This window comes from Dendropsophus ebraccatus, chromosome 10, assembly GCF_027789765.1.
Source record: "Dendropsophus ebraccatus isolate aDenEbr1 chromosome 10, aDenEbr1.pat, whole genome shotgun sequence".
Lineage (NCBI taxonomy): Eukaryota > Metazoa > Chordata > Amphibia > Anura > Hylidae > Dendropsophus > Dendropsophus ebraccatus.
Window position 1 is genome coordinate 78,224,846 of NC_091463.1, and position 13,645 is coordinate 78,238,490.

Here is a 13,645-nt window from a genome sequence, read left to right on the forward strand (position 1 = left end):
ACAGCACCATCACTAAATGGTGTCTGGTATTGCTTGCTGTCTCCACTTAAAGGGGTTATCCAGCACTACAAAAACATGGCCACTTTCCCCCTACTGTTGTCTCCAGTTTGGGTGGGGTTTTGAAACTCAGTTCCGTTGAAGTAAATGGAGCTTAATAGCAAACCACACCTGAACTGGAGACAACAGTAGGGGGAAAAGTGGCCATGTTTTTGTAGCGCTGGATTACCCCTTTAAAGTGTCACTGTCGTGTTTTGTTTTCTTTTTTGCAGAAATCAATAGTACAGATGATTTTAAGAAACTTTGTAATTGGGTTTATTAGGCAAATATGCCATTATCTGCATTTAAAAAGACTTTACCCAGGTCCCCCCCTCCCTCCTCTCTCTCAGTCACTGCTCATTATCAGGAAATCTTGACTCTTTTACACCAGTCGAGCCTTGTCTGTTCTATGGAGAGGGGAGGGGGGGAGAAGGGAGGAGAGAGATTAGTCGCCAGCAGAGAGCAGAGAACAAAGGCTTACACAGCGGGAACTGTGTGAAAGCCGGTATTCAGAGGTCAGAGAGGTCAGTGCTGACTTCATAGGAGATAGCCCTATGATGTAGCTGTAAATTAACTATTTGTTGTCCTGTTTTGGTGCCTTATCTCCCTCCACACCTCCCCTCTCCATAGAGACGTTGAAGACGGGGGAGAGCTTCAAACTGCTTTTTCATGATAAAAATGCATTTTTTGGCTAATAAACCCAATTACAAAGTTTCTTAAAATCGCCTGTACTATTGATTTCTGCAAAAAAAATTTAAACGACAGTGACACTTTAAGTGAATGGGACAGATGAGTTGTAGCATCAAATATAACATGCAGTCATATGTGGGGTTGAAACAAGCAAGATGACCATAAATCAGAGTAACAGTAACGGTGAAAACAGACGGGTTGTCAGCCGCACGTGGCCAGAACACGGCAGCCTCACCGCAGGCAGACTACTGTCCTTCTGTTTTCACCTCAGTTTTGGCTGTTCAAGAAATGCATTATACAGGTCTTGTCATAATTCTGTTACTTGCTGGGATAAGCGCAACTGGGCATGCTGGAGTCTGATCGTTCAGCATTTAAAGGGGTTATTCAGCGCTACAAAAACATGGCCACTTTTTGTAGTGATGAAAAACCCCTTTAAATACTGGTGGCTGTAGTTGGATGCAGCCCCAGGGAGGCTGGGAAAATATGGATACGGCCTATGGCTGTATCCATGTTTTCCTGGACTCCCTAGGGCTGCATCCAACTTCTTTAGCCACTGGTATTCAAATGCTAAATGATCAGACTCGAGCATACTCCAGTTGTGTTCATCTCTATTACTTGCCACCAACTCCTTTCAACAGAATTAGTTCCATAGACAATATTATTGTTATTCCCATCTATACCTACAGATAATAGAAACAAAAAGCAGTAAACACAAACAGAATACCACATGTCTGTCTAAGCAAGATATGTAGAATTAAAGCATTCGAAAAACAGAGCTGCAATCTTTCAGAAATAGCGCCACTCTTCTCCTCAGCTTGTTTATGGTGTTACAACTCAACTCCATTTACGTCAATAGAACCGAGCTTCAATACTGCACACAACCTGAGCGGCGCTGTTTCTAGAAAAAAAGTAGCTATATTTTCTAATGCTGGATAATCCCTTCAAAGAGCAATATACTGACAAAACATGACAAAAATCCACCTTAACACTATCCAGAAACAAGGCGTACCTGGAAACCAAAGCTTCTCTTACACAATCCTGTATAAATTGTCACTATGTGAACATTTTCCTTATCAGTTCTGACACCAAATATAGGCAGTGGAGAGCTGCTAGCACATGGCTTCCATCAGGCCGCTGCAGGTGCTATTGCTTTGGCTTCATGCCCAAAATATCATCTGGATCCCAACAGGAGTGCTTTATCCACACTGAATCTTTTAGTATGTTCCATGTGTTTTCACAAATGGAACGTACTACAAGATTCCGTGTCCTAAAACACAAAAAAAACGGTCTGACCATAGACGTTAAGGAAATGTTTGGTGGATACAGATGGGCATTTGTTCTCATAACACCTTCTAATATCATATAAGACAGTGTTATCCTTTGAAGTTGGTCTTTGCTCTTTTTTCCCCTCTAGAGAAGAGCTAATTTGCATATTTTTTCCGTCAAACAATGACGGTTCGCTTAAAGGAGAAGTCAGAGAAATTTAAAAATCCGGCAGCTGGCAGGAGCAGGGATGCTGATAACGAGTAGGAGGCTTGATCGGCCTTAGCACCCCCGTCTGAAGTCATTTTCCCCTGAGTTGTGATGATGTCATGACTCGGGGGTGAAAATGCCTGTTCCGGCTCATGGACTGGCCGCTCAACCAATCAGTGACTAGAGCAGCGTCCAGCAACAGTAACTGACTGGCTTAGCGGCCAGTTCATCAGCTGGGTTTTGACGTGTACACCAAGAAGATCCCAAGGCCAGTCCCACCACTCACCGCAGGCACAGCGAGAAGTTCGTACTTGTTATCAAATTTCCCCCTGCCCCTGCTGGCTGCCGGATTTTCAAAATCCCTAGACTTCTCCTTTAATAAATCTGTCGGTTGTGGCAGGTTTTGAAGGACACACCCATGACATGCCTATTTGGCAGTTTTTCGGACAAAAATGACGGATTTGTCGGTTTTTGCGTTGGGTTGTGTCTCACATCTTTAGTAAATGTGTCTAGACACTAAACCGACAGCGAAAATGGACAAAAACCCGACAATTTGCTGCCTGCAAAATATTAGTAAATCAGCCCAATTATCCCCTCTATCCCTCCTGCCTTACATAAAAAAAGTCCACCAAAAATGTGATCGGATTTTATAAATCGGGCATGCCCCCTATCTCCGCCGTTCATCTTCATTCTGAAGGCCAGAAAAAGACAAAAACCACAGATGACAAAATCCAGTTGGCCATTCAGCTATGTGTCATATTTTGTCAGTCTTATGAATAATCGCTCATGTAGAAAGTTCACTTGATGGCCGGCCAAGGCTGTCATAATCGTTGTAGGAGACTGATATCTAATGTCTTTGTCCCTCCTCATAGTTAAGGGGTTGGCCCGGGGCCGGTTAGCTGGCTTCATCCTCAGTCTGCTGATTGACTATTTCATCCTCATGATTAATAGAAATTTTATTTCCAAATGATGACCGCACTATCTCCTGGGGTCTTATCAAGGAGCAGTGACATAGCAAAGCTCCATGAGACAGAAACATAGCACATAGATGAGTCTGCTAGAACTAATTTACTGTTACACCATTGGGAGGAACATAAGACAAGCGAACACTGGCTCCAACTTATGTCATTTCTTATCCCTGATGCCAGAACATCTGACTTCCCTTCATGTTAATTCAGATTTATTCTTGCATTTAAGTGTGGTTCCCCGTTTCCTGGCCTAAGGACCCAGGAGGTTTGCTGCCGGGGGTCTGGAGTTGCCTGGGGTGTCCATGACTGCACGCCCTGCCCTGGGCCCAATGGTAAGAGCTTCTTTACTACCAGCTTACATCCCTGGTCCAGTGTCGTCCCTCCAATGTTATGGAGCTGGATTTTATTTAAAAAACCTTGTCAGTGGAATAAAATTTTCTCTTTTGATCTATCCAGTATAGATAAAGCATTTGCATGTGTGTACATTGTTGGGGGATATGGATAAACATTATCTATCTATCTATCTATCTATCTATCTATCTATCTATCTATCTGTGTCTGTCTATCTATAATCTATCTTCTATCTATCTATTTTCTATCTATCTCCTATTGTGGTGCTCGACTGTTGACGTACTAAGGTGTTACTGGTGATGCCATTTCTGTAGTGGTTGGTCGGTTCTGTTGTACAGCTCAGCCAAGGATGTAAAAGTCGTGACGCCAGTGTTAGGTGTAATGTTAGTACCTGCTTTGTAGAGGATGGCTGGCTGTACTCCCCTGAAATGGTCGGTGACCTGCCGGGCTGTGATGGGTCCCTTGGGCTCTTGTCACAGTAGTCCTGAGCGGCTAATGTGTATAGGTGCTGGTGCGGAGGAAAAGATGACTAAGTCCCAGTGATAGAAAAATAGAACAGCTTTACTGTACAGTCTCTCAACAATACACATTGGCCGCAAGTAGATAATCTCTGTACAGACTTTAGTGCTTAAACTTGGTTTGTGCTGTGGAAATACTTAAAAGAGTAGAATATAGTAGAGGTAGTTGTAGCGGTGCTTGGAGAGTTTAGAGTAGAGTAGAGCAGCGTACAAGAGAGGAATTCCCAACCCAATGTAGAACTTTTGAAGAATACTTGAGAGTGAGAAAGATACTGTTGTACCCGTGTTTAGACTAATGTCTGACCACCGTCTGCCCTACAGTGTTGACGGACTCGTCCTAATAGGGTGATATAAGCCCCAGCCTTGGTTACCTGGGTGAAGCTAAGTGTCCGAGTCTTCCCGGTTGACTTGCACTGCGAGATAGAATACATAGACCTACTGGTAGCTTTGTTCTCTCCAGGCTAGTTTCTCTTGTGTTGTAGGATACTGCCCTGCACCTTGTAGACTGGTTCACAGCGTGGGCTGGAATAATCCCTGACTTTTGTCCCTCTGTAGTGTCTAGCACTGCATAGTAGATATAGTAGATAGACTGTAAGAACTGAGTGTCTCAACACTGACTTAACTTCCTCCCACAAGGGGCTAACTAGCCCTTTCCCCAGCCCTTCATATGTATCTATCTATTGATCTACTGATACTGAGTCCTACCCTAGGTCTAGACGAGGCTTGGCTACAAGCATTGCTTTGGCTATTCCTAGTCTCCTCGGCTGTTAACCTAGGGCTAAGTGCTTCAGTTAAACGTTCAGGTTGTGATCCAACTTCCAAGGTTTGTACCTCATGTTTCTGACTGTGCAACATGTTCTCACACCTTAAAAAAATCCTAGATGTGTTAGAAACAACTTGCAATTCTTGGCCTCCACCATTGCCTCTACAAAGGCTAAGCATAGATGCATGCATGTTACAGGGCTGAGCTGCAGATATTATCATGTTTCTTTTCACCGCGGCAATGTAATCATTCTGAAGGATTAACGGGAACAACACAAAATGTGCTGAACCGATAAGTGTTAGGGACACGTAGAACTGGCGCCGAGCTAACACTGTAGCGCCATCACTCATTACCTCAGGCAAGATGTGGCTGAGCTGTGAATCAATCCTTCGAGGGGGAGCTAGCATCTTCCAGAAACCACCCACATCATTGCCATGCCAAGCTCACATCTGTCCCATCTGTCCTTACCCAGAGAGCAGAGATCCTGTCCATCTGTGATAGATAAATGTCATTACAAAACAAGGGAGAAGCTTTATTGGGTTCACGGGAGTTCTTCTCCCTCGTAAGTCTTCACCACGGAGGAGAACGTTCCAATAACTCACAAAAGACCCCAGTGTTATGCTGCAGTTTGGCAACACCACAGACTAATATCTATCATCCCGGCCACAAATTATGTTACTAATGCATTGCTGTTAGTAAACCTTGGCAAGAAGAAGAGTCTACTGTTTATAAGAATTGTAGGTTTTTATGAATTCGACCTTATTGTTGTAGTTATTTGGCAAATAAAGTTATTTTTCTTCTCTGAAAGTGGAGAAGCATTACTGTGTCTTTGTCATAATAGTAATCTATGGAAAATGGTTTCTATTAAAGGAGAAGTATAGGGGAAGGCAAAGAAATTATTTTGGGCTGGAGGTGGGGGAACATTAAAAAGAAGTCATAGTCACCTGTTCCGGCGCCCGTGCAGAGCTGCATCTCGCTCCTGGACCTCTGCCGGCTATCTTCTTAGCTCCCCTCCGGCTACACCATGACCTGGCTGACAGATGCCCTGCTCATCCAGTCAGCTACTGGGGTGGGACACTGCTGCAGTCACTGATTGGCTGAGCAGGCTAAACCCCACCCGCTTGTGACATTTCAGCAGGGTCGTATTCGGAACCTGGGAGAAGATGACACCCGGCGGGGTATGGGAGCCCGGTCATGCGGCACAACGCGGGCACGGGAACAGGTAAGCTTTGTGTCTTTTTTATATATAAATAGTGTAGTGTATACTAAAATTTCCAGGATCCAGCTCACCTTACAATCCCAATGCAATGAAAGTTCTCACCACAATCCTAGCATCCAAAGCAGTAGTTTTCCAGCAATCTTTGAAAGTCTGAACCCGACATGGTTTTTAACAAGGAAACGCCCTAACGTGTTTTGAATGTGATGATGTTCTTCATCAGAGGACATAACACCATAATAGCTAAAAACGAATTTGGGCACAGAATCCAAAACAATTTCCATCTTGTGTTGACTTCAATGGGAATGTCTACACAATATCGCTAAATCCGTGTTTTTATTTTTTTTTAAATTGCATTGCAGATTTTTGTAGATTTGAATAACATCTGCACATGGTATGTCTGCAAATTTCAGTGTAAAATACACATGTAATTTACTATGTGGACAAGCCAATAGAGCCCACTCATACATTATTATGCCTTTACTTAAACACAATAAAGATAAGATTAAGGACCCCTTTAAGGCAATCTTTCTTCAGTTTCATGGTTCCCTAACCGCTAACAGCCTGTACAGTGACAGGATCCCTGCTATGCTCTTCTCCCCCTGCTGCAATTTTCATCTCACTTTAGAAGACGGGTGCCATAGACTAAGGGTTATGTCCAGGCTACCCACCGCTGCTTGCACTTCTGAGCCAGTCTCTGTACTGACAGGCACTGTCCCGTTCCGTCAGTGATTGGCTAAGCAGGTAGGGAGTGGGCAGAAGCTAGAGGACATGGAGGGCGTGGAAAGGTAAAGTATAAAGTTTATTATTTTACAGTTAAAGGAGACCTGGCACCCCCCGTGCCGGGATGACAGGCTCCCAACCCCCCGTTACAGAGACTATGGGGGAGGGCTGGCTACTATATAAGAGACTATGGGGGAGGGCTGGCTACTATATAATAGACTATGGGGCAGGGCTGGCTACTATATGAGACTATGGGGGAGAGCTGGCTACTATAGGAGACTATTTTGGAGGACTGGCTACTATATAGGACACTTGGGGAGCTGGCTACTATTTGGGCACTTATTTGGGCACTACTGGGAGAACTGCCTACTATGTCGGGCAACTTTGGTTGGGTTGGCTACTACATGGGGCAATATTTGGCGGGGGGGGGGCTATTACATGGGTTGAGGTTTAATCATGTCATAGCAGTTTATCATGTCATTCATCATAGTGCACAGTGCTGGGTGACGCACACCACTGACAGTGCCAGGACCGCCGCATTGGCGCTTCAATAATTATCAAGGTTGGCCCGCGACTTTGTACAATTTTTTAATTTTGTCCCACTGTGTATTTGAGTTTGACACCACTGATCTAGCAGATCCCTTAGGGTACAAACACACGTACCAGATCTGCAGCGGATTTCTCGCTGCTGATTTGCAGTCAAATTCGCTGCGGAGACCTTGCCTGTTAGTTTCTATGAGAATACATACATTGATATCCTGCTGCAAATATGTAGGTGACAGCCCCCTTAACCCCCGCCGGCCAGAGCATACATCACCTGCTCCACGCTCCGATTTGCTTTGGGGGCTCCCAGCACCTGGACGTCCCATTCAGCCAATCATTGCGCTGCCCCGCCGCAGTGCACTGATTGGCTGAGTGTGTCGTCTATTCCTGTGCACCTCATAGCTGATCATGATGACCTATCCTGAGGATTAATTTTGCCTGGAAAATCCCTTTATTGGTTAGCATCCATAATAAGGCTTTGTAGTCTGCAGCAAAATCTTGTCTTACCACATACTAAAAACACCAAGCAAAGGGTGCAGGGCAAGACCTGAAAATAGCCGTCAATTGCGCCCCTTGCAGTTTTTCATAGCATCTCTTACAAAAGCATATCGTAGATCATAACTTGCCTCCCTGCTCCATCTGCGGCTTTTTTCTCTGGCTCAGCTACTATAAAATATACAACTGTCTGCTATATGGACTTGTGTTGAGATAGGTCCTGGCTGTTCATGACAGCTTGCATTGCTAGCTGACGGAAATGTACAGAACAGGATGTGTCAGCACTTCATAGCGCTAAACTACAAATATTATTTGTCTGTAAGAAAATACCTATGTTCATATTAGACCAACTAATGATGTTGCTCTAGTCACAGCCCATTGGGGCACTGCCTAGATGCCTAAATGGTAGGTCCACCCTTGTATTCCGCTTTTCAAGAAAGGAAACCACCATTTAGTTATAGAGATGTGTACAGTCCACTTGGATTAAAATTAAGTGTAGAAGACCCCTACGGACTGGCTATCAGTGGTGTAGATACTTAAAAAGACCATGGGGGAGATTTATCAAACATGGTGTAAAGTGAAACTGGCTCAGTTGCCCCTAGCAACCAATCAGATTCCACCTTTCATTTTCCAAAGCGTCTGTGAGGAATGAAAGGTGGAATCTGATTGGTTGCTAGGGGCAACTGAGCCAGTTTCACTTTACACCTTGTTCGCTAAATCTCCCCCTTATGTTTATATGTGGCACATTACCCTGGTGTAGAGCATATGCTAAAGATAGGGTAATGTGGAAGCCAATCCCAGTAGACAATCCCAGGATGGAACCCCACAGAGAGTTAGGTGTTTGCAGAAGAGTCCTTGCACAGCTATATTCCCTCTTCTGCCCAACCAGAAGAGGAAACAGAATCTTTAGTGTTTATTTGCCCTCTGAGCGTGGACTGGAGACAGTCTTGGAGTTCTGCACAGTGCCATGATCACAATGATCATACAAGTCTTAGTTATCTTGCTTGTAGCAGGCTTCAACTGGGAACTGAGATCTGAGAACTAACTAGGCCTAAATACCTCTGTGGAGAGAGGAAAAAATGTTAAACCTGAACCTAAACAGAACAGGATGTGTCTCCATCACACTTCTAGCAGAGGTTGGCTGAGAGAAGTTCAATACACCCTTGACATATGACCAGTGGCGGATTATAATGTGGGCGGTTTGGGCGGCCACTTGGGGCTTGAGGTTTCTTGGGGGCCCATGGCTCTAAACCACCCACATCAAAGGATGGGGAAAAACCACTCTCCAGGAGAGCAAGTAGGAGGGGAGCTTTTGGTTTTTTTTTTTCAATTATTGCTATCATGGGCGGTCTTCTTGTTATGGGGGGCTGCACAGGGGGCCATCTTATTAAGAAGAGCTGCACAGGGGATCATCAGCTGAAGGAGGGATGACATGGGGGGCATATACTAAAGGGGGAACTATACAAGCGAGCCATCTACTAAAAAGGAACTACGCAGCGGGCCATCTAATATAGGGGACTGCATAGGGGGCCATCTACCATAGGTAGACTACACAGAGGGCCATCTACTATAGGGGAGCAGCGCAGGGAGCCATCTACTAAAGGGCGACACAGGGTCTGCTCTAGGTCCTGTGTCAGCGCACCTGAATGAGGTGGATATGTGTGTGTGTGGGTGTGGGAAGGGGGGGTTGGGGTTTAGGGGTCTAGAGATCATGCACATCCACATCCATGTGTGTATTACTGGCAGTGTTTAGCAGTGTGATTACTTCAAGACCCCTTTCTCATGTTTAGTGTGTCTCCACAGGAGAGGCTACATGGGGAAGTCTTCCACAATCACCGTGTCCTAAAGGTTATGAAAGAATCAATGGAACCTGTATAGGTAAGTTTACTTAGGGTCATGGTGCCTTTCTGGAATCGGAAAGAGCAGTAAACCTGTGTTAGGCCTTTGCGATGTGGCAGGGAGACTTTCTCAGGTAATAGTTTCCTTTACGTGTCTTCTTTTCTACTAATTCAATTCTTCCACCGTCTGCAGACATAGACGAGTGTAAGGATCCAGTTTTGTGTCAGAATGGTGACTGCACCAACACTAGAGGGAGCTTCTCCTGCCTGTGCAAGGAAGGATTTCTTCTTGATTCCTCAAGGAGCAGCTGCATATGTGAGTTAACAAATATTTGATGTACTACAACTTTGTGTCTGTGTATGGGTAAGGTGGTGATGGCGCTGTATATGGCTCTACTATAAAATCTCTATATGTGACTAGTTGTATCTCTCTCCTCAGCTCACCATGTGATTTCAGAAGCCAAAGGTCCCTGTTTTAGGATCTTGCGGGATGGTGGATGCTCCCTTCCTATCCTTAGGAATATCACCAAACAGATTTGTTGCTGCAGCCGTGTGGGAAAAGCTTGGGGCAAAGGATGTGAAGGTTGTCCTCCCTTCGGCACAGGTAGGAAGATAACAGAGACATCTTTAGTCCTGCTATAACTTTTTTGTGACCTAAAATATATCCTTGTAATAACATTGTAGATGGGTTTAAAGAGACATGCCCCGCTGGGCCAGGATACCATTACTCAGCTTCAGACTTGAGGATTAACCATCGCTTTGTTGGACAAGATCAGCCAAGAGTTCCCGTCCTGCGTCAGCCTGGCTCCAGAATTCTGATCCCAACCACTGCTGTGCCCCCACAGAGACCTGTGACAAGTAAGTAGTCATTCGTAGCTTCCAATATAACATTGCAGTTTTATGGAGATAGAACATGGTGGGTAGAATAGCCATTTACCTGAGACGAGGAAATCAGAGTGTAACCCGGGGATGAAAGAGTGTCAGCTGGTTTACTTTTCCAGGTCGTTTTATTGTGGAGGAGAGAAGACCAGAGAGCGATCAGAGCCGGGGACGTGTGCCACCACAAAGTTCTGATAGGACACAGATACAAATCAACAGGTCACCTGTTATTATACAGAGACTTCTACCCACCCGGCCACCATCACAGGTGGAACGTGTAGAGACCGATGTGGAGTCTCCCCCACAGGGTAAGCATTTTTATATTATGGTGTTATAGAATGGTGAATTGCATCATTTATAGCCATTGCAGTCACTAAATGGCAACATGTAAGGTGGAGGTGAGGGGTAAGATACCTGTTTACTTTATTGATCTTGGGTAAACCACCATGAATGGGGTCAGTGCTGGACATGTTTGGTCTTAGTGGTTGACAAAAAATAGGGTTTGTGGTCTTCTAGTTGGAGCAGAAGTCTGACATCCCAATGTTGATGTAGGGGCAGTGTTGTGGAGCTGCTATGGGAGAAGTGTGGAAAAGAAGGTGGCAGGAGGGGTATGTGTGTATGTGACTACATGCACAGTCAGAGGGACCTTCTGCGAGTATCTGTGAGACAAAGAGGCTCAAGGTCTATGAGCAGTGGACAGGGAGGATTTAAAACAACCTGCTAAGGCAAGTAGACTACTCATTGAGGTATTCAACCTCCCCCTCCTCTGAGAGTAAGGAACCAAGTTTTTGGAAAAATAGTTCAATTTTCTGTTCAATTCCATGACTATACCCTGTGTTGGTTGGACTTTAATTGCCCTGTTGAGGTGAGGCAGTTGTCTCCCATTTCTGAAACAGTGTATATGATGTGCATGATGCACAAGGGCGATCTGGATATATAAAAGGTGCAGTTGCCTCCATGGCCCATGGTGATGCAATGAGATCCCTCTCAAGGTGATTGCTGCACCCCTGGTTAGTGGGACAGGCTCAGGCTCTCAGAGACCCACAGTAGCCTAATAAAACAAACTTGTAGCCTGCAGTCACCATGACATAGACCAACTTAAAGGAAACTCCTCTACAATTGAGTTTCCCAATCCTGGTTTAAGGGCCACATTGTAGGGTCATGCCACATGTATCCAATGACAACTTCCACCATGATCAATTTAACTAAATAAGTTCTTATCACTGTTTACAGAAACCAACTTGTGTGAGCTAAATCCTCAAATCTGTGGTCCTGGGCGCTGTGAGCCACGTCCGGGTAGCTACACGTGTGTGTGTAACAACGGTTACTGGCTGAGCACACAGGGCACCCACTGTATTGGTAAGTAGTTAATTATTCCTTCAATCTATGATATCGCTATGAACCAGACTTACCTAAAGGTTTTTTAAAAAAAAACTTCAGCTATGTCCCAATGCTGAGAGGTGTCAGAAGTTTTAAAAACTTTAGGTACCCTGTAATTTCTATATAATATCAATATAAATAGCTCTGTATAGTGCTCAAAATGATTGGTTTTATGTTTGACACACTTTTAAATATAAAAAAAATACTTAAAGGGTTTTGTCTCATCAAAACAGAAACTTTTCTCAATGAAAGCCAGACCAGTGATCAGCTGATCAACATAGGATGGGTACAAAACACAGCAATCACTGAGCTCAGGAAGATCAGTGAAAAAAATCCAAAGAAGTACTCTCTCAGTAGTCTCCATTGATACATTGCCCCCTATAAAATTACATATGCAAAAAAGAAGGGTCCATGGAGCCTTGGTTGTGAGTCTCAAAACATTGAAATAATCAAATATCCCTCTAGAGAAGGAAAACCTGTTGCCAAGGGGTGCCTCCCAGTGGGGAGATCACCAGACCACCTTGATATGTAGCCCCTTAAGTCCCACTCGGTTAATTCCAGGGTGGCCCCTATTGCGTCAAAGTCTCATGGCAAGGGTTTACCAAAGCCAGGCATCCATCTACAGACAGCTGTTTTGGGGTATTTGTCCCTCATCAGTGTGGAGCAGGATTCTGGCTTACAGGGGGCAATAAAAAGTAGACCAACAAAACACAGTAATCCCTGAGCTCAGGGAGATCAGTGAAAAACATCTCTAAAACTGTCATTGAACAATTAATAGGTGAGGTTAAAGGGAACTTATCATCACAATCGTGCTGCACAGTATAGCTCTACTGAGCAGCTCCCCAAGGCCACCAGTCACGTCTGCAGCAGTAGCTTTACATTGGGGAAAAGGAGTTTTATTCCGGCGTGCCAGAGGGGCAGCAACTAGTCATCTGTGTGGGGAACGGTATGTGACTAGTCCCGGCTCTCTGCCTGTCATCGCATCCTCTGGGGATGATTGACAGGCACAGAGGCCACTAATGGGTCTCAAATGTGTCACATTTTATGGTAGATTGAAAGGCACCATTAAAAGTACACTTGCTCCTGAAAAAAACAAGCCCTTGCACGGCCCTGTAAATGGCAAAATAAAAGTGCTAGTAATTATTGGCCCGGTCATTTAGGCCATTTTGTTCCGGGTCATGAAGGGGTTAAGGAATAGCTATTCAGAGCAGGTGCACTAGTATTAACACTTATGTGGTAAGCCGGCCAGTGTCCAAGCCCAAAAACCCTTGGACGGCCTGTCTTCATAGCTTCCACCACACCTGCTAATTTAGTTGTATCTGGTAATGTGGACAGAGGATTATGTGTCCATCATTAGATTCCATATCTCCGTTAAAAGCCAATTACACACACATCTGAAGCCTTAATATCGGCTGGAATTAGCTGAGATAAAGCAAAATGCCAAGATGAAGACCATTTGTTTCGGAGAGGCATCATCCTTAATTCCACCCGTAATTAAAGTTTTAGTTTTCACATGGAATTAGCCTTTAATGCATGATAACACTTAGCAAGTTTTGGCAATAGACTCATTGGCATTGCTCTCCGTTGAACAATCAGTGCTCCATTACATGGCTTATTAACAAGATGACTTTGTAGTTGGAACGAATGTGTCCAGAAATTCCAGGAAATGCATTCTCATGGTTTCTTCTTTCCAATTAACGGCTATAAAATCGCAAAACATTAATCAAATGAAGAAAAAAAAAAACGAGAAATAAACTGTAGCTGGCAGCAAC

The 13,645-nt window shown here is 44.5% G+C and overlaps 1 protein-coding gene across 1 annotated transcript in view; it reads left to right on the forward strand.

Annotated features, from left to right (window-relative positions):
* The window catches only part of LTBP4 (latent transforming growth factor beta binding protein 4), a 90,433-nt gene that overhangs the window by 41,584 nt on the left and 35,204 nt on the right, over positions 1–13,645 (forward strand). Inside the window, exons 4-10 of the mRNA XM_069943502.1 lie at positions 3,397–3,499; positions 9,580–9,654; positions 9,808–9,930; positions 10,054–10,218; positions 10,299–10,472; positions 10,616–10,801; positions 11,727–11,852. Of these exons, the coding sequence (XP_069799603.1) occupies positions 3,397–3,499; positions 9,580–9,654; positions 9,808–9,930; positions 10,054–10,218; positions 10,299–10,472; positions 10,616–10,801; positions 11,727–11,852 (952 nt within the window). The remainder of the gene's footprint in view (positions 1–3,396; positions 3,500–9,579; positions 9,655–9,807; positions 9,931–10,053; positions 10,219–10,298; positions 10,473–10,615; positions 10,802–11,726; positions 11,853–13,645) is intronic.